Source organism: Drosophila nasuta, chromosome 3 (assembly GCF_023558535.2).
Source record: "Drosophila nasuta strain 15112-1781.00 chromosome 3, ASM2355853v1, whole genome shotgun sequence".
NCBI lineage: Eukaryota > Metazoa > Arthropoda > Insecta > Diptera > Drosophilidae > Drosophila > Drosophila nasuta.
This window is the reverse complement of record NC_083457.1, coordinates 36491901-36512923: the sequence shown is the minus strand read 5'-3', so window position 1 is coordinate 36512923 and position 21023 is coordinate 36491901. Positions and strand designations below refer to the sequence as shown.

Genomic DNA, 21023 nt, shown 5'->3' with positions numbered 1-21023 from the left:
CAGATGAGATGAGAGCACATGGAGAAGAAGATGAAGTGGAATCTCCTGCGGCAATGTGGCCAGAGAGAGCGAGAGAGAGAGACAAGCCAGGTCAGAGCACCTGGAGCACACCACAGCAGAGCAGAGCAGAGAATAGCACAGCAGAGTTGACAGCCCGGAGACAGTTGGCTTTTGTTTTAGTTGGTAAAGTTTATGCGCAGCCGGTTTGTTTTCTTGGCAAGCCAAACAGATGTGAAGGACATGGCAGGGCAGGCACTTGAATGTGCAGCTGCAGCAGGAACTAATCGAAGTGGACTTTAATTTAAAACTGCATTATTTTGCGTTTCCAAAAAAGTTGTTCAACTGAAGCATGAATGTGTTGCCAGCAGTTGTTGTTGCTGGTGTGTTGCAAGCAGAACAAAGTAACTGACAAACTGACACAATGACCGAGTGGGCTAACTAAGAGCAGACAGCGAAAAGGACGAAAGGAAAGGGGCACAAAAAGAGGCTTATTGTTCGACAACAGTTGGCACCATTAAATGTCATGTACTCCACGCCAACTCAACTCGATTCAACTCAACTCGACTCGACTCGACTCTGTTCCGTTCTGGTTTACGAATGTCTGTCCTGAATGTCCTTCTCTCACTTTTTGTCTGTCTATCTGCCTGTCTCACTCTCGCATTCTGTTGCTGTTTCTGTCTGTTTGTTTGTTTGGCTGTTTGTTTTGCATACTTTTCGGCGCCATTAACAGCAGACAGAGCAGTCATTGCCATTGGCTTTTGTTCTTGCTTTTAAAAATTGTATAGTTTTTGTTGTTGCAGCTGCTGCCTACTGTCTGCCACTGCAACATGTCATTAGAAGGGACACCAACACACACACACACACACACACATACACACTCTCGGTAAAGTTGAGACAAAAAGTTAGTCCTTTGCATCTGTGCAGGTGTTTTGTTTGCTGTCCTGCTGTTGTCCATTTATTTAGGGGTCATTGCAAAGGCGAATTTCGGCCATTAGTTGAACCAGGGTTGCCAGGGTTGCCAAATGCTGCCCCAGTGTGGCAATTAGTAATTGCCTTCTCCTACTCCTGCCATGTTTTTTCTGGTATTTGAGTTTTTATGAGCTCACTAGGCACGTAATTGTTTAGAAAATTTGTGTACAAAAGGTTTTCGGCATTTGGCAGCTGCACTCGAGAGCACTTAATAAGTTGCTTTCACATAATTGTAAGAGCGAAATACTTTATAGCGAAAAATAATCAAATGCTACTCAATTATGTTGCCATCTATTATTTGCGCATTTGCGATTCGGGGTCAACTGTCAACTGAAATTCTAATTAGAAACAAAGCCAAACCGCGCGCTCACTTCACACACATTCCAGCACACACTTTACACACCATCATTCAGTTAAGAGCTGAATTGCAATTGAAGAAGCGCATTAAAAATTAAATGTAATTCAATGAAATTGCGGAAATGAATGCGGTTTTTTCGCAGCTGTAAATGTGAAAAATTATTTTATATACACGTATGTGTATTTACATGTGTGTAAGCGGAAGTGCAACAAAAGTGCATCGCCAACTTTTATTTTAGAGTTAAAACAAATATGAAATTCGCATCGATGTGCCAAATTTACCTAAATTTTGAAGCGTCAATTAATAGAAGCGAAATCGCTGTCAAATGACCTCGACTTCGTTGCACCTGTGTGCGTATGTGTGCCAGTGTATGTGTGTGTGTGTGTGTGTGTGTGTGTGTGTGTGTGTGCATGCGTGTGTATTTGGCAGCTACGGAAATGACAGTGCTGCAACGCCGCAGGAAGCAATAACCGAATTCAGTTACGTTGCACGGAAATGACACACGGCAACGTCAGAGAACGAGTCAGAGCATAAAAACGAGCAGCAGTTGCATGCCCCATGCAACTTGCCACCTCCTCCTCCTCTATTTGTGTGTGTGGCCATGAGAGTGAGAGAGCGTAGAAAGAGGAAAAGAGACACGTTCGATTGGACCAACTAATATGCAAAAATTGGCACTAAATTCGCTTTTGATTTCGAGCCACGCGAAAGGAATTCAACTTGTTTTGCAATTTACATGCAAGCGAAGCTGCAGCTAGCAATGCTTCTGCTAAATTTCCGGTTAACTGCAGATAATATCGAAATGATTTATCCTTGACATCAACAATGCTTTGTTTTGTTTTCTCTTTTTATGGTTGAGTATTAAATATTGTCTTTTGGCTATTTTTTATACCCGCTCCTCATAGGGAGAAGGGCATTACAACATTGTGCCTGCAGTAAATGTATGTAACAGGCAGAAGAAGCCATCTCCGACCCTATAAAGTAATATATTCTTGATCTGCGTTAACAGCCGAGACGATCAAGCTATGTCCGTCTGTTCGTCCATTCGTATGAGCACCTATATATCAGAGACTATAAGTGATAGATATATAATTTTTTTTTTCGATAGATCAAGTTTGTTTCAAATTTTTGCCATGCCGACTTCCGCCCATGCAAATCGTCAAATATCGAATAACAAGCGTAATTTTGAAGCTAGAGCGATTTGGTACATATGATACAATAACAACTATAATATTTAAGATTCATGAAAATGTTGTTGCGATCAGAAAAATGTTGTAGAAGTTTTTTAAGAATTACTTTTGTATAGGCAAAAACGCCTTCATATTAAAGGCTTTGGCTAACAATCTAGTATATTTTCATTGTACAGTATATTTTGAATGTACCACACGCAGCATTGGGTATAATTTAGTTTTTTTGCCGTATATTTCAAGAAGATTACCTACCGCACTGTTTTCCTTTGATTACTCAATTGTAGCTTTCTTATTTGTTTAATTTGAAAAATGTGGTTTTACTTTTTATTTCTTTATACTTGCTTTTATATTACTAATCACTATTTAAGAGATTATAGTTTATAAAATTCTCTGTAAAATAATTTTAAAACCTTTGAAATGAAAACACACTTTTTGAATTTGTAATTTTACAATGTATTTATTTAGTTTTTCTTCATCATAATTTACTTTACTTTCGTATATTTACGGGGGCATCATCAATCATCATCATTATACATATGTGTGTATGTATATATATATAGATTTATATATATAAGTACTTGAGTCTAAGTTGTTTACCTTCAATTTAATTCCACTTTTTGGTTGTTCTTCAATCCTATTTCTTTACCTTTAGTTTTACTTTTACTTTTAGTTTTCTTTTGTTTTTGCCGGCATTTGCAAGTAAATGCTGTTTTATATCATTTATTTGTATAATTATACAATAATATATGTATGTATATATATATATAGAATTTGTTGGTTTTTATCTTCTTTCACATAATTAATAATAAATTATATTTATAATTAATTACAATAAATTGCATAACAAAATTGATTCGACTTGCATGTTTGTTTTTCTCTTTCTTTCCTTTTAGTTTCGTTAATATCAATTATTTATGTTAAATACAATAATTTTTGTATTGTATATAGTTATATTGTTGTTGTTGATTTGTTGTTTTTTTTTCTCCTCTTTTTCTTGCTTTTTTGTACACAAATAGAAAACAATGTAAATTAATATTAATGTTAATATTCTCCTTCCACTTTTTTCAACCTGCTAATTTGCTGTCTGTTGTTTTGATGGGTATTTTTTTCATGTAACTATGAACACCCTTGATCAGAGCATTTTAATTTTGTTATCGAATCAAAAAATCTATTTCCTGTAAGGGTATTAAGCATTCGACTAACCGAAGCTATTTCCTCTCTTCTGTTTTTTTTCATGTTTGTGTTCCTTTGGGATTTGTTTTGTTTGTTTTTTCTTTGCGGTTCATTTTTATAGTATTCGAAAAAAAACTTTGCAATTTTGTTAATGATTTTGCTTTGAATTATTTTCTAAAAAAAATGTGTCTATATTTAGTTGCATATTTATTTTGTTCGATTTTATGTTGTGTTGTGTTAATTAGTTTTCAATTTTTAATTGGTTTCTTATTTGTTTGTTTAATTAATAACTATCCGCTTGATGTTGCTAAGTACAATGCCTGCTAATATTTGTTGTGTTTAGTGATAAAAATTATGTAATTGCTTTTTTTTTGTTTTTTTTTGTTCAATGTTATTTTGTTTTACATCTCGCACCTAATGGACCTGTCAATGCTCCATTTAATGCTCGCTTTACTGTCAAAATGTTTAGCTTTTAATTCGCCATGAGGCTCCTAATATAATATACATATTTGGTTTATTATGTTTATATTCGTTTTTTTTTTTGCATTTTTAATTAGATTTTTTTTTTATAACAATTACTATCATTTGTGGTATTAAGTTAAGAAATTCGTTATTCATTTTTGCTTTAAACAATTTTACAAGTAAGTTTCATTTCTGTAAGACAGAAGCTCAAACTCTGTATCAAATTTAAAATGTTTTGTAATTCAAAAAACAGAAAATAACAAAATGTTGAAAACATTTACCAAAATGCACACGATTCTTACTGCTTCTCCTGCTCCTCCAGAGCGCCAGTCTTCTTGTTCTTTTTGACCTGGGCATAGAGGGAGGCTGCCTTATAGTTGATGGGCCCATAATGCTGACTCTCGAGATCGGCATAAATGAATTCATCATCGAAGTTTGCGGCATTCAATGGCTACGAATTTGAATTGCAATTAAATATTTTGTGTGACTTTCACTTAATTTTGCCATTGAACAGTCTAAATTTGGGGTTAGAAAAGCGCAGTTCATGCAACATTATGGTATTAATAATCTATAACGCCTGTCGTAGATGTAAATGTTAAGAAGAGAGCTGAAATGCGAGCGTGAGTAAAGTGTGTGCTAGCATAGCATATTGAACGATTTCAAGTATCGAATCGAATTGAATCTCAAATTGACAGCACGACAGTTGAAATAAATTATTAAATACAATTAAATTGAATTACTTAAAAAGAAAAAGAAGTAAACGATGGATTTACCTTTGTGACATAAAACATTTAGCTGGGCATTTTAGTTGGAAAGTTATACAAAATGAATTTAGAATATATAGGTATTGCTGCCTTTGTATGGATCCTCAAAATCGGACACATGCTATAAGAAATCAACAATGTTTTTTATCATTTAGAACACACTTTAAATACTAGAATTTTGAATTCGATGTAGTTGTTGTTGTTGTTGATGATGATGTTTCTTGTTGTAGTTAGCTTTTGTATTTGATGACCATGTCTTTGGGTTAGGCTTGAATTTCGTTTAATGCTTTGCTTTGGTAATAATAAATATCAATTAAATTAATGAAATAAATATAGAATAAATACGTTGCTTAATACAAAATGCTATGGGCTTGGCTTCTGTTTGGTTTTGCTGCTTAAATCATAGATTATAAATGTTGCTTTCTATATAGTAAATTTATATACAATACAAGTTTTTCATATACATACACATATCTAAATTTGTAATTTACACAAAACTACTTCAAACTTAACACACATACAGTCAGAGTTGTCTTAATGCATAATACTTAAACATATTTCATTATATATATAGATTTTGTCGGAATGAATCGCTTTTCGCTTTTGTTGTTGTGCTGGGAATGTTAAGTGTTTTGTATTGTTAATTAATAATTTATCAAGTTTAAATTTAAGCTAACTATTTACACTAACAAAGCAGCGGCGTGTCATCTAAGACCTTTAGCACACTTGCTATATAGACTATATATATTCGATTTCTTCATATTGGGTTGAGAATCTCGGGCTTCGCTAGAGGCCAAGCGAGTCGCGTCTATTATTCGTGAATATATTTATGAATATATATTTATGAGATATGAGAATAATGCAGAATGTAGTTTGTTGTTGTCTCTCATTTTTTTGTTTGCTATGCTAGAAACTATTGTATATTTTAATTAAGTTTTCTTTCTCTTGAATTATGCTAAGTATAAATATGTACTTATTCCGTTTTTCATTTTCACGTTGCGTTTCATCTACTTGCGTTATTACTCTAAATACCTTGTATGCGTCGTTTAGGCCTGTCTAACTTTTGTGTCTGCCCCCAAATTTGGTGGCATTCTAAATGTGCACCTCGCGATAGCTCTGCGTCATGAAGTATCTCAATGCCCCCGCTGTGGCATTGGCAATGGCTGCACTATTGTTGTTGTTGTTGCTGTGGGCGGGTGTTGTGGGCGGTGCTGTGGCATTGTGTGGTGTCTCCTCCTCCTCATCCTCTTCATCAACTAGCTGTTCATCAACAACATTGTCATTGCTGTTGCCGTTGTCATCATCGACCATATACTCTTCCTCGCAAAAGGAATATCCCAAATCCTCATCCTCCTCTGCCTCACCAGCAACAGTTGCTGCTGTTGCTGCCGTGTTTTGTTCCTTCTTTGGTCGTGTAAACATAAAGTCCGGATGCGTTTTAGTTAGCACCTCTAATGCCTCTAACGAAGCGGCAGGATTTAGTTGCAACGCCATTGGTTGCAGCTGCTGTTGCTGCTGCTGTGTCGCATTCTCTTTGCGTTTTTCATAATCAGGCAATGCGTTGGTTGCTGCTTCTGCTGTTGTTCCAGGTGTTGCAGGTGTTGGCGATATTGGCTTAAAGGCATGCCGCTCACTTAGCGCCAATGGTCGATAGATGAGGGGCCCAAGCTCCAGCTGCTGTTGCTCCCGTTCTAGCTGCTGCTGTTGCAGCTGACGTCGCAGCTGCTGCAATTTGCCATTGGCCGTTTGTGTGGTCTGAAAGTGGAAGGTGTGATGTTTGCGCAACGGCAACCGCATCGGACGACGCACCACCAAACAATCGTAGGCGCCGCCAGCCACTGGCTGTGTTGCACTTGGCATCGGCGGTACATATCTTAAATTCTGATTGCCGTCAACATTGCTGGCATTAGAGTTGGAGTTTAAGTTGGCGTTGGAGTTGGAGGTGGCAGCTAATCGACTTGCCTGCAGCTGCAATTCATTTGGCATTAGCATTTGTTGTTGATGATGGCCACACCCCCGTTGCCCATGCTCAGCCCGCCGCCCATTGTTGTTGCTGCTAATTTGTTGCGTTGCTGCTGCAGCTGCAGATGCTGACGTTGCTGTTGCTGCCGTGCAGCAATGACTGTTGGCACCAACGGCTTCATCGAAGTTGCCGTTGTTGTTGTTGCTGTTGGCATTAGGGGCTTCGGCATCGATGGCATAGTACCGTTTGATATGTGCGTAGGGGTCACTGATGGTCTGTCGTCGTAGTTTCTTGCTGCAGGCAACACTGTTGTTGTTGTTGCTGCTGCTGTTGCAGTTGCTGTTGTTATGCCGTTTAAGTGCTAAAAATGGATTATTGGCCAGCAATTGGTTTGACTGCGGTTAGTTTTGTGGTTTGCGATTTATCAAAAGGCATTTCACATGCATTCATTTTACATTTTGTGTAATATTGTTAATATTATTCGTGTTGTTGTTGTTGTTGTGAGTGGCGACAGCATTGCAGTTGTTGTTGTTTCATCAAAATAATATGTTTATGCAATTAAAGCAAATGTGCGACATGTAAAAGAAAATAATTGAAAATAATGAAATCATGTAAGAAATTTGCGGTCAACATAACGAGAATTAAAAATTAAATTTAAATATTTAAAAACAACCTAGATCAAAAACGATTTAATCAAATTAATTCTCATTTTATTTTTCCCCGAATTAACACGAATTCAAAACAACGGAATTAAAAATTTAATATGTTTAAACAGCATAAACCAAAAATGATTTCTCATTTTATTTTATAAAAAGAACAAATTCAAAATAACGAGAATTAAAAACAAACGGAATCAACCAAATTAATTCCATTTTGATTATATCCTGAATAAACACAAATTACAGAGAATTGAAAATTGTATTTATAAACAAATAGAATAAAAGCGATTTAACTAAATAATTCCCAAATATGTTAATTCTATCCAGAATTGACACATTTGCAAAATAACGATAATTGAAAATTGTATTTAAAAATAAAAAGATCAACACTGATTGAATTGAATTAATTACCATCTAATTCTCTCCAGAACAAAAATTCAAACAAGAATTAAAAATTAAATTGTGAAGATTAAACCAACATAGAACAAATGTAATTTAATCAAATTAATTTCCGCCTAATGAAAATCCAACCTTTCGTAAAAATTTCTCCGAATTTTATTCCATTGCCTCTCATTTTATAGGCATTTTTAAATAACGTATCTAATTCAGAATTTACACGTATTTATTTTTCTTGTATTCTTAGGAAGTGCTCAAATTGCATAAAAGCATTCTAAAGGAATTTGGCATTTCTAACGAAGTGTAAAAATGTTCCTTTGAAACGGCTAAGCAACATTTAAATTCTTCAAATGTTTAATTTCACTGTAAAAACTGATTAAATATAAGAAAATAATACTGGTTTATCGCTACTAAGTATACAAAATTAGTGTTCCATTCCTACATTTTCTTCGAGGAGCTCTGAGTATCAACATGTAGACATTCTCCAAGTTAAAACACTTAGCTAGTAATATTCTTTTATAATTTCTTTTGCTTCTACAATATTTCAAAATTCCTAAAAGTTGTATATACTCCTTTGTGAACATTAAACTAATTCATTCCTTTATTACTGTTTTGCTATCAACAAATAAATAATTAAAGCAATAATTTGAACTTAAAGCAATTAAAAACCGATAGATATTTTAGCTAATCAGAGAGTTCTCTTTCAGACCTTTCTTGAATTTAATTTTTAAACAGATGAAAATGAATGTAGAAGAGAGAGAAATGGTAGCGGTAATTGTGTGGCAAGTGTGTTGTGTGCAAATTGAAGGATTGCCACCAGTAATTGAACTGCCTGCCACATGCCCCGTTGAGCCTAAAACGAATCTTGAAGCATACGCACCTCATGCGGACCCACGCGTTGCGACAGCTGCTGCTGCTGTTGCAGTTGCAGTGCCGATGTTGCTGCCGTTGTGCTGGCGGAGGGCTTGCTCTTGCCCCGACTGGCGGCACTGATGCTGCTGGCCACAGACAACATGGAGGCAGAATGTCCGGGCTGATGGCCCAGTTGGTACTGCTCGTAATCCTCGGGTGTTGTGATTTCCGGCGTTGGCTGCTTCTGATGTTGATGTTGCTGCTGCTGTTGCTGATGGTGCGATGCTGGATGGCGATTACAGCGAGTGTTGCTGACGCTAACGGTGCCGGTGCCGCTGCTATAAAGCGAATTGCACGAGCTAAGCGAGGTGGGATCTGTGACTGGCGCCGACGAAGCAGATTCATAGGACGAATTAATATTGTGCGCCGGTGAGCCGGCACGTGCTGCAATTTGCTGCTGCTGCTGCTGCTGTTGACCCTCCACATTCATGTAAACTGGCTTGCGGGTCAGATTCAGACCCGAAGAACTGGCCTTGTGCGACTTGGGCGTACGTTGGCCCAGCGCCGGCAGCTGCGATTCATACGAGCTATTCGAGATGCCCGAATCGCTGCGATAAATGCTAAGGCGTTCGGGCTCCATCAGTTGAAAGTCAGCGCCAACGGCGCCGGCTTGGGCATCAGCCTTTTGCTGGTGCTGGCGATGGTGATGTTTCTTCTTGTGGCTTTGCGAGACGACGGCAGCCGTTGGCTGCGTATGCAGCTGCACAGTGGCCAGATTTTGATTCAAACTCAAGTTGAGATTGCTGCCAGCGTTCAGTATGTTGCTGCTGCCGTCGTCGCCCATCTCATTGTCCAATGTGTCGCCGTTGCACTTATCCGCCACATTCTCATAAACAGGCGGATCGTACAGACGCATGGGCTTGCCATTGGATTCAATATCGCCATGGCTACCGCCAGCAAAGGAATGATGCCGCTTGCACTTTGGCGCCGTCGACGTTGCATTCGCAGTGGCTGTTGCCAGCGATGCATTTAGATTGTATGCGGGCTTCTTTAGTTTGTTGTTGCCACCGCCGCCATTGGGAAACTTAAGTGAATAGAATTTCTTGTCCATGTCCATGCGATCGAGCAAACTGGCCGCCTTGCCTCGCTTGCCACGCTGCATGCTGCCCAGCAGCTCCTCCTGCCCGGCGGCATCGTATTTCTTAAAGTTGCTGGCGGCCAGAAAAGGATTCGTATTGAGCAGCGCTGAACTCGGAGCGGGGGGAGGCGGTGGCAGGCGTTCTACAACTGCATATGTGGGTTGATAGTCATGTTCGATGGCATTCAAGAGTTGCGCATTGGATGCTGAATTTGTGTGAAACTTTTGTGATTGCTGCTGCGATGTTTGTGGCTGCTGCTGCTGTGATTGTTGCTGCTGCTGTTGTTGCTGCTGGTGATGATGTTGCTGATAGTATTCGGTGTAGCTTTTGGGAAAGCAATTGCTGAGATTGTATTGGATTTGATCGGAACCGGACTCGAGTTGATCCATGCTACGATTGTGAGAGGGCGGGGCTGTGCAGCCACGCCCGTACTGCAAAGTGTTGTACTGCAGCTGTTGCTGATGTTGCTGCTGCTGTTGTTGAAGTTGTTGCTGCTGCTGCTGGTCGTAGAAGTGTTGCTGCTGTTGAGGATGCTGTAGAGTCTGGTGATGCATCTGCTGCGGGTTGTTCATGGCTTGACCAATATTTCCATTGAGTCTCTTGGGTCGTGGAGCGACGCGCACCACATTTGTGTTGTTATTAAAATTTGTAGGGGTAGTAGAGAACTGCGGATGCGGATACGAATGCGGTGGCGAAGGCGGAGGCGGATACATGCAGCGTGTTAGAAGAGAGCGAGCGTGTTAAAGAGAGAGAACATTCGATTAGTTGTTGGTTAGTTTATGACTCTCTTTTTGCGTTTGAGCTTTAGTTAGTTTCGAATTTAAAGTTGGCTGTTTTACAGTTAAAGAGTTTGAGTTAATTAATTTGTGAGTGAATTGTTGAAAGTTGTTTTCGTGTTTGAAACAAATGTGTCGAAACTAGCGAAACAACATTGATGGCAAAATTCAGTTGAGGAAATGTATTCAGTTTGTGATTCCACAATTTTGTGAATTTTTTACGAAATATGCGAGCTTAGCAACGGATTAAGTTAACAAATATTTTATTCCGTTTGATTGGAATTTTCTTCATTTTTTTTAAAGTTATAATTAGTTAAGTATTTCAAGGAACATTTAGGAGCACATTGCTTATTCCCTAATCTATATATGCTAACGTTGTATTGCAGTTCTCTTAGAAGAAATTAAATAACAATATTTGAATGGAGAATATTTATATGGCTAATATTTACGTATTCAATTAATTAAAAGTCGGTGTCCTTTCAAAACTAAGAATATTTTGAAAATGTTGTAAGTTTAATGTTTTCATTGTGAATCTTACCCTTTAACTATCTGCAAATAATATCATAAACGGTAACTAAACTATCTCTTTAAGTAAATTGATTGACCACTTTCAATTTAATTCCGTTATTCTTCTACACTCTCTAAAATTCGAATTATAATTCTTTAGTAAAAAATTACACTAAATGAAATGCTAATTTTTCATTTTTGCTCAGCAATTTACATATTTTATTTTTAGTTATCCAGCTAGGCTCGCATATTTGCTAAATAGAATGTGTAAAAAATATATGTTGAAATTTAAATAAAATAAATTAAATGAATTATAAGAAACGTACAAGCTAAACAATATGAACTACTGCACTATAAAATATATTCACAAGAAGAAAAACATTTATCACTTCAATTAGGCATACAATTTGGGGGACTTAAGTTAACGTTTGTAGCAGAGATCAAAAACCAAAGCCAAAGAGAAATGAAATTCAAGAGAAATTCGCTTGAAGACACATAAATCATTATTATTATTATATTTCGTTTTGTTGCGTGTTTTTTTGCGTAAAAACTGAAACGGATATGCTTGATATTTTGATGTTGAAAAAAAGGAAACGAAACGAAAGAGCACAAAAAAATGACATTGAAATGACAAATGAATGATGAATGAGACATCATTAGGCAAATGGCAAAATGGCAATGGGAAAAAGCGAATAGCTTTAAGATTAGGCTAGTTATATAAGAATTATACTAGACACACTCGCTATACTTATATTATAAAACAGAGGTAAATCAAACTAAAGATAAATATATATAGTATATGATATAACACTAAGGATCAGAGACAGAGATAGATAGATATATATATGAAGAGTGATAGATATAGACATTGAAAAGAGACAAAAGCTTCGACTTATACATAATATGTACTTAAGTATAATACGATTAAGATCAAACTTTTTTTTTATAGGCGATATTACGATATTAGCGCAGTGTGTGTGGATGCTTTCTTTGTGTGTGTGCGTGTGAGTGAGTGTGTGTGTGTGAGTCAGTGAGTGAACAAATTCGATACTCAATTCTAGGTTAGGTTGTTTTTAAACAAATAGGATATCAACTGTACCTTGTTAGGTGCCGTTTGCAGACCATGAAACGGTAGATTCTCATACTCGCCAGGTTCCGTCAATGGATCCCCCAGTGAAGACGACTTGTCGTGTACTATATAGTATACGGATCGGTTGATTTTATTGGCGATTAGAGCGTTGCACAGTTTTCGGTTGTATTTGGTTTATATTTAATTTTTTTTTTTTTGGTTGCGACGATTTTTGTTAAATCAGAAGAGCAAATGAGATAAATGTAAACGAAAAGATTTTGGAAAAATAGAAAAGAAGAAAAATTCAATTAGTCAATCATAAAATCATAAACTATTTAGGCTAAAAATCATTTCACTAAAATTAAACTCGTCGTTTCTCTTTTTTTTTCATAATACCTAGAAATCGAAAGCCTATAGAAATTATACAAATAATTATAATTTTTATCACGTTGGTTTTTAGTTTTTGTTTTTTTTTTTAGAAAGAAGAATTGCATGCGGAAACTTGAACAAGGGACAATTCACAAGCAGGCAACATTTAAATATTGAACAAATGCAAGCAAGAATCAAAAAAAGAAAACAAAAATTGTATAAGAAATATATACATAGATAGTAAGTTTGAAAACATCGATAGTTTGACTAATGACAAGTTGCTGATTGCGTTAGGCTGATGTTCTGCGATTTTTGGCGATCTATAAACAATTTTGATGATGATGATGATGTGAAGTATCGAGCATTTTGCATTGTGTTTCTCTTACTTGTTGTTTTTTTTGTCATTATCTCTTTACTTTCTCTCTTTTCACTTGCTCTCGCTTAAATGAGAACCTCGAGATTCGATTCGTTATAGTAAATTACTTACAGCGATAGGTTGATAGGTTTTTTTGTGGTACAAAGAGATACAGATTAGGCAAAATGAGGATAGATAGCTCAGAGTACGTGTTTAAAGTATTTACAATGAGAGTGGCTTGTTGGATGAATTTTATGACATTTGGATTGATATAGGAGGAATTTTTTAATACGATTGTTTTGGATGATTATATGATGAAAATATGGCATGAAAATGATATGTATTTCTAATTATCTTTAGCGATTTCATTGGATACATTTTGTATACATTTTGTGATATAAAGGGAGCTTGTTTCAGAACATTTCATTATTATATGTTCGTAAATAGAAATGCTGGAATTTCAGTCGATATGTTAGATGTATAATATGTTTTTCGATTTAGGAAATATATTTAAAAAATCTATCAGCATCTTTACTACCATAGAAATGCTAAGTATGATACTTTTAATAGTCCAATGTATTGGATCTTATCTTTTTATTAAATTCTTTTTATTACGATTGAATTCTCTAAAGATTTTTTATTCATTGATTATTTTCCATAGTAATATTCTAATAAAAATTCTGTAGAAAATTTCTTAGAATTCCAAAATATTTCAAAAGCAAACTCATTCTTATATATCATGAGAATTTAATTTCGTAGAATACTCAAAATGCTTGTAAATCCCCAGCTCAAAGACTTGCAATTCATCAATTTCCAAATAGGCAACAATTGCTGGTTTGAAATGAAATTTGCGAACGTTGAGCTAAAAGTTCATATAGCGAGTGTATTGAGGGATTTGTTTTCGCAATAAAGTGCTGCACATTTGGCAAGTCACCTTTGCTTAATAACTTTCCATAGCTAAAGATACATATATAGGTGAAAGTCACGTTATGCGTGGAAAATATTGCAGATACACGAGCAGAAAAGTATGTACTCGGAGTACTTGGGGTACGAGGCGAAGAAGAGTATTAATAAACAAGCCAGGCACATTCAGAATTCAATTGAAAAGCGTAATCAATGTAAATGATTTATGAGTTGACTAGCGGTGAATAATGCCTGGCTGACTGTCTGAATGAGGGGAATGAGTTGGAGTGAGTGTTGGCAATGAGTGTGAGTATGAATATGAGTGGATGGCAGATGACTTGTGAGTTTTGTTCTTACTTTGAACGCGTTCGACACGGCTCGGTGAGACCATAACGGTGCGTTTGAGCAACGGCGGCAGCGTGTTGCCGCTGGGAATACTCGGCTTTGGCTTCGTATTGCTGCCGCTGTCGCTGGACAGCTGTTGTTGCTGCTGGTGTCCAGGGCCACGCCGCAACGGCAATATGGGTGGCGGCGGGCGTGGCGGGGGCGTGGGACACTTGAGTATGCCCCGCACTGGCTGCAACTGTGCTGGCTCCAAGCCAGGCCCAGCGTGGACTGCTGTTGCTGCTGCTCCGGTTGCGCCAGCTGCTGCTGCTTCTGTTGTGGTGTCTGCTGGCGGTGTCTTGTCTAATGAAGGCGCTTGAAATGTCACAGAGGCATGTGATGGGACACTGCTGGGACTGCAAGTTGCTGTCGTTGTTGCTGTTGCCTCTGCTGTCGCTGTTGTTGTTGTCGTGGTTGAATTAGTTGCTGTTGGCGTCTTTTTGTAGGTGACTAGCGATACGTGAAGATGCGATTGTATGTGTGTTCAAGTGTGTGCGATACGTGTGGCAACATAAGTTAGGCAAATCATAAATAAAAAAGAATAAACAAAAAATCACAAATTATTGTCTGCAGAGTCGTGAGTGTTGCTGTTGCTGTTGTTGTTTACCACTGCCACTGCTGCGAATGCCTTTGAGGCGATGCTGTGCTCCAAACGGCGACTCGCCGCTGCTGCCACGCCCACGCCAAAATGTGTGCAACAAGCCCACATGGCTGCGTTGACTGTCCCTGATGCCATCGTCCTGCTCCGTGCGCTTCGCTCTCCGAAACACAAAGTTCCAAATGCGTTGCATGCTCCCGGGCACAGCAACTGTTGCCACCGTCGTGGTAGTTGTTGATGCTGTGGCTGCAATCGGATTGTCTAGGCAGGCGGCCAGCTCGGGCAGAACTTCAGCTGAACTGGTGGCTGCATCTGTCGATGGCAAGGCAATGTCATTGGGATTAGTCTTCATCAGCCTACGCTTGGCTGCTGCAGCCGCTGCTGCTGCGATTGCTGTCGCTGTCGATGTGGTTGTTGTTGCTCCAGTTGCTGTTGCATCCATCACCGTCACCTCGGTTAGCATTGTGCTATTTGAGTTAGTTTGGCTATCATTCAGCACGGCACTTAACTGCGCCGACAATTGACTCGCATTTGGATTTGAGTTGGGATTCGAATTCGCATTCGCATTCGGTTTCAGCGTCATGCGATTCACTGCCAGATTCTCTTTGGTGTCGCTGCTCACGTGCAACATGACGCCCGGCCGCAGTGGCCAGCGTGGTGGCGACTTTGGCACTGTGGCATGCAACGCGCTATTGCGCGCAGTGGGCGGGGGCGTGGCCAGTTCATTGTTGTTCTCCATTGCGGGCAGTTTTAGTTGCTGTTGCTGCTGTTGTTGCTGCTGCTGTTGCAGTTGCTGCGGTGGCAGCAAAGTCGATGGCAGCAATGTTGTCTCTGTTGTCTCTTGTATGGGCAGTGCCACGCCTACTTGTGGCTGCACCGGCTGATATGATAGCACACTGTATTTGCAGTGAGTGTGTTTTTTTGTGTGTGTTGTCAGTTGTTGTTGTTGTTAGCGTGTGTATTTTTGAATGAAGCGAAGCAAGCAACAATTGAATACGAAAGTTCAAAAAAATTACACACATCGTTACAATTACAAATACAATTTACATTCGTGTATGTCGTTGTTGTTGTTTGTCAAGTTGTTTTGTTGTTGTGTGCGCACGATTAGCAAAAATTGCAACGAAAAATCATAAAAAATGGCGTGAGAAAAAAAACATGAAAAATTAAATCAAAAATTGTGTTGGAACTTGAATTCTTAGTCTAATTATTAAGCGGAAAAAAGCATGCTAGCTTTAAAATTTATAAAAGTATTTAAATATTTTTAAAGATTTAGTTTTAAATAGCAGTTTTAATTAATAAATTTAGATGTATTTATAAATTTACACAAATTGAGGTATTTGAAGGAGGAGAAGTTCTGCACACATTAATAATAATAATAATATATTTGAGAAATGTCTTTGTCATTGAATATTATTTGCGAATTAGAAAAGAAATTAAGAAAATATTTAATATATTTGAAAAATTGCCTTATAATAATATTGAAAAAATTTAAAATAGTCATAAGTCTATTTATAACACAAAATATTTGCTGTAAATTTACAATTTCTTTAAATTTTTTAAAATTTTAAGTGGTATATTTTATAAGTCTTTTTCATAGTGAAACCACATGAGAACTTTTAAAGCAGGAAATGAAATATTGAAGAAAATTATTTGATATAATAATCTCTGTTGAAAACATGAGATAATTAAATTCTAAAGCTTTTCATTTAAAAATAATTAATGGCTTAAATTTAAAAATGAGTTAAGTTTATGATATTTTTCCAAATTTTAAATTGAACTTTTACATCTTTTACCTCACAGATTGTATAAATCTTATAAATACTTTTTAAACTTTACAAAAATGAAAATTTAATTCAAATTTTAATACAAAATATTACTCAAAATTTATAAAAGTTACTCGTAAAGTCGTTTGAATATGGCAAAGAAATGCAGCACTTACCTCTGGTTGGCGCTAATAGATACTTCCGTATGATCTTTACCAAATGAATTTTAAATCAAATGACAATTTTGTTTGTTTGTTTTGAAGTTATTGTTGTTTGTTTGGTTGTTGTCGTTGTTATAGATGTTATAGATGTTGTTGAATTGTGTTTATGTGTGCGAAGTGTGTGTGTGTGTGTGTGTGAAGAAAGTTTTGATTAGCATTGAAAGCAGCGTATTATAATGTTGAAGTTTGTGGTTGTTTGTTGTTTGCAGTTGTGGTTGTTGTTTTTGATGTAGTTGTAGTTGTAGTTGAGTTGAGTTGAGTTGTTGTTGTTGTGGTGGTTACAGCGAGCAATTAATAATTGAAGCAGCATAGAGACAACAATATATATTATACACAAGTGTATGAGTCAGATAGATAGATCAATCGATAAATAGATAGATAGATATTGATTGAAGTAGAGTGTGAGGTTGCAGGCGAAATTAATTAAAAATGTTTTGCAAGCAATGCACGAAATAAAATGTTAACAAAACATTGGAAAAAATAACGAGAGGGAAATTTATTGTTGTTGATTGTGGTTGTTAATTAGTTGTAGAGTTGGAGAGTTGTTTATATTGTTATTATTGTGGTATTGTAATTAATGTTAGCATTTCATATTGTTAATACATTTTATTAATTTTGCATTGATGTCCACAGATGAGGTTGCCGTTGGTTGTAGTTGTTTTTTTTTTGTGGATGTGTGTGTTGAAGCATTTAACGGGGATGCAGCCAAGCAAAATAGTTGTTGTTGTTGTTTACACAAATAACCATTCATATGTATAATTGAAAAACATAAAAAAAATAGGAAAAGAAAATAAAATAAAATACATAATTATATTTACTTTCTTTTTTTCAGTGTTTGAATTTTAAATATGAATTAATGGCAAACAGAGTGTGGCAACCCAGAGTTCTATGTGAGAACCTCTTATTGCAACACCCTGTAGCACTTGTTAAATAAAAATATGCAATTTACTCTCATAAAAAAATATAATAATACTCATAAGCACATCAGAGTCGAGCACAGCATAGCAAAAGCTTAAAATCAGTAATTAAAACGAGCAGCAAAAAAACTACAGCCTACTTATGAGGGCAAGAGGCGATTGAAAAAACTCATTTGAATTTGCATATGTGATAATAAGCTGGCCGACACACTTATGGTGTCCTGTAACCTGTTTTTTTTTTTTCAAGCATGCTGCGAGGCAGTAGAAAAATTCACATGCAAAAGTTGAAAGTCGAAAGCGTTTGGCACAAATTTCAGTTGAAATTAAATCCAACAGAAAATGATAATCAAAAGAAAGAGTATTCATTACATTTAATCAAGGTTTCGGTTGTGATCAATTGTTATAGATATATAGGATTAACTTAAACTCGTTTTCGCTGTTTCGATTTTGGTTTTTTTTTCCTGATTTTTTATCTTTTCCTAAGACTATGGCTAGAGGAACATTTCCGTAATAGTTTGTAGTTGTTGTTGTTGTACTCACATTTATCCTGACGCCGACGGCGACGGCATATGCAAATGATTATGATACAAATAATGATGACGGCCAGCAACAAAAGCGCTATGGCGCTAATCACTATATAGAGCATCGTTTTGTCCCAACGCTGCCACCAGACCAATTGTTCTATAATGTGGAATATAAAAATAAAGAGAAAGAGAGGGAGAAAAAGAGGAAGATCGTTTTGGATGAATTACTTTAGTCTCTACCTCATGTGTTTTGGTTTTTAAGGGGAAACTTAAAGCAAATGTTTAACAAAACTTGTCTCGCACATCATGCAATTCTTTTATGCTGTTTTTGTTTTTGTGTAGAACAAACTGACATCCGAGCTAAGCCCAATGGCAGCCTACTTAGCCGCTTGACTGAGTGAATGACTGACTGACTGACTGACTGACTGAAGTTGCAGTTGCATGCTGGTTGTCAGACAACTTTCATTTATCAACTTGTCACATGGTTTTGCCATTGCAGACCTTCGTCTCAGGCAGCATTTCCTCCACCTCCTCCGCCACACACACAAATGCATTGCATGTTTTACTTACAAAAGTAGCTCCCCCTCCCACTGTGCGTCCCCCCTGTGTCTGTCACGCCCACGTAATATTGCCATTGTCTTGTGGAAACTGTGCTAGGCAGCTGGCAGCAGCATCAGCATCAGCAGCATCCTTCACGCGTTGCCTCATTGTTTTCCATATTTGCTATAATTCAGCTGTTTATCATCCAAACAAATGAATTGTCTTTGCCACACATACACACACTGCAATGCACCTCTCTCTCTCTCACTCTCTCACACTCTCTAGCTACGGCTTTTGTTTCGAGCTAACGTTTATCTCATCTACATGTGTGTGTGTGTATTTGTTTTGCGAGTGTATTCACATATGTTATGAACTATTCATTTTGGCATCGTGTGGATTCGCGTGTCAACAACATTTAGCAGTCAGCGACCACTCCTTGTAGCCACCCACCCAGAAAACCACCCACAAATTCCCAACCCAACTAAGCCTGCTATCTACTTCCTATCTTATGCAATTAAACATGCGAGAGAGCGACAAATGAAAAATGGCGGCTTTTAGTTTTAGTTCACTCTCTCTACACAAGTGTCCATATGTGTGTGTGTGTGTGTGTATTTGTGTGAGTACGGATTAGCATAAGAATGTGGCAAAGCAGCAACAACAGCAGCAGCAGCCGAGCAGCGCAGCAGCATTTGCGGCTTTAGTCTATCGCTTGTAGTCGGTCATTGCATCATTTGTAAGCAGGCATTTACACTAAGTGTGCTAGCAGCGCCATCTGGTGCTCAGTTTTAAATGCGCTTTTGTTATGTCAGTCTTACGAAACGTTTTTCATTTTGCAGAGCTCTAGCTTTGAGTAAAAGTTTGTTGTGGAAATTTACTCATATTCATATTAATTTACCATATATTTAATTACATACATACAAATTTCCAATAAATAAGCAAATATTTATCCACTTAGGCTTATATCATATTGAAATATTAATTTAAAATTTACAGTATTGAAAACTTTCTAGTGAATTCAAATTTCGGATAGGAAAGTTCACTGGATTTCAACATATTACCAATATAATAGATGCACTAAATGATGTTCATTTTGCTGGGCTTACTTTATCTATTTGTTGTATTTATCTTCAAGACATGTAGAGTATATTATAAATAAATATCTCTTCTGTTTCAGCAAAAGTTGCCCATGCCTTTGATTTTTATATTACGAACTGTATCTATACAATTTTAATTAACATTGAAATTGGGAGCAGATCAACTAGATTGAATTTCGTATTCTAAAATTTATTTTAAATATAATACATTTTCTCTTTTAGCAAGTATTACCTCTGTATTACCTCTGCAATTAATCTATTAAACGTTAAGTAAGTTTTGAAATTAATCCATTGCTAATCATCTAGTTTTAAATTAAATGAACTAGTAAAGTTATTTATTGGTAAATTTTATGTATTCATCGATTTTGAGCATTTTGTTGGTGTATATATTTTATTACTCAAATTGCAGGATTTTCATAATAAATGTAATACACTAGTTAGTTGGCATGCATCTACTTACTTTTTGGTCGCACTAATTATCATTGGAAGCAGCGATTAGTGAGGCATGTGAAAAGTGGATTAGCATTAAATTTCAAAAGCAAACGGGGGAAAAAGATAGAAAGAGTAGCCAAGAGAAATGTTAGTCCACAGATAGATGAGGATCCAAATCACCAACAGACAAATATTTTCAACATTTTTTGGGATTTTAACTAAACTAATGCAAACTCAAAAAAAGTAAATGAAAATTTAACTCTCATGGGCCGTTTTTTCAGTGTTTTACCTTGCCACCACAAATAAAGTGCTGAACCAGCTGTCAATAATAGAAAACCAAAAAAGTTGATACTTTGCATATAAAAATAATGAGAACTGATGTGCGTTCGGAAATGGGGAATATTAAAGGAAAGGATTTTTGGTTTAAGTATAGTAAAACAGTTACGTTACGTTCCACGTTCATTATAATCGATCATAAATCAGTGAAGGCGTCAGGGAGAAAAAGCAACTAAAGAAGCTCTAAAATTCTAAAGTGGGCCACATAAAAGAGAAGAAAAAAGAAGAGAGACGAAAAATGCTGGCGTCATCAGCTGTCAAATTTCAATTTCAATTTCAATTCAATCAATGAAATGAAATAAAAAGTGGCTTA

The 21023-nt window shown here is 36.7% G+C and overlaps 1 protein-coding gene across 19 annotated transcripts in view; it reads right to left on the bottom strand.

Annotated features, from left to right (window-relative positions):
- Positions 1-3480: 3480 nt before the first annotated feature.
- The window catches only part of LOC132794519 (hemicentin-1), a 232894-nt gene continuing 215351 nt past the window's right edge, over positions 3481-21023 (bottom strand). For 3 of the 19 annotated variants that reach the window (XM_060805015.1, XM_060805014.1, XM_060805016.1), the window contains exons 21-28: positions 20664-20693; positions 18325-18465; positions 16823-16856; positions 14893-15779; positions 14259-14735; positions 12305-12399; positions 8812-10587; positions 4941-7271 (exon numbers count right to left, since the gene is read on the bottom strand). In XM_060805015.1, coding sequence (XP_060660998.1) covers positions 6006-7271; positions 8812-10587; positions 12305-12399; positions 14259-14735; positions 14893-15779; positions 16823-16856; positions 18325-18465; positions 20664-20693 — 4706 coding nt within the window. In that variant the 3' untranslated portion in view covers positions 4941-6005. Of the gene's footprint in view, positions 4601-4922; positions 7272-8811; positions 10588-12304; positions 12400-14258; positions 14736-14892; positions 15780-16822; positions 16857-18324; positions 18466-20663; positions 20694-21023 lie in introns of those variants that run through there. The other 16 variants (XR_009633205.1, XM_060805018.1, XM_060805022.1 and 13 more) reach the window with 16 other exon arrangements.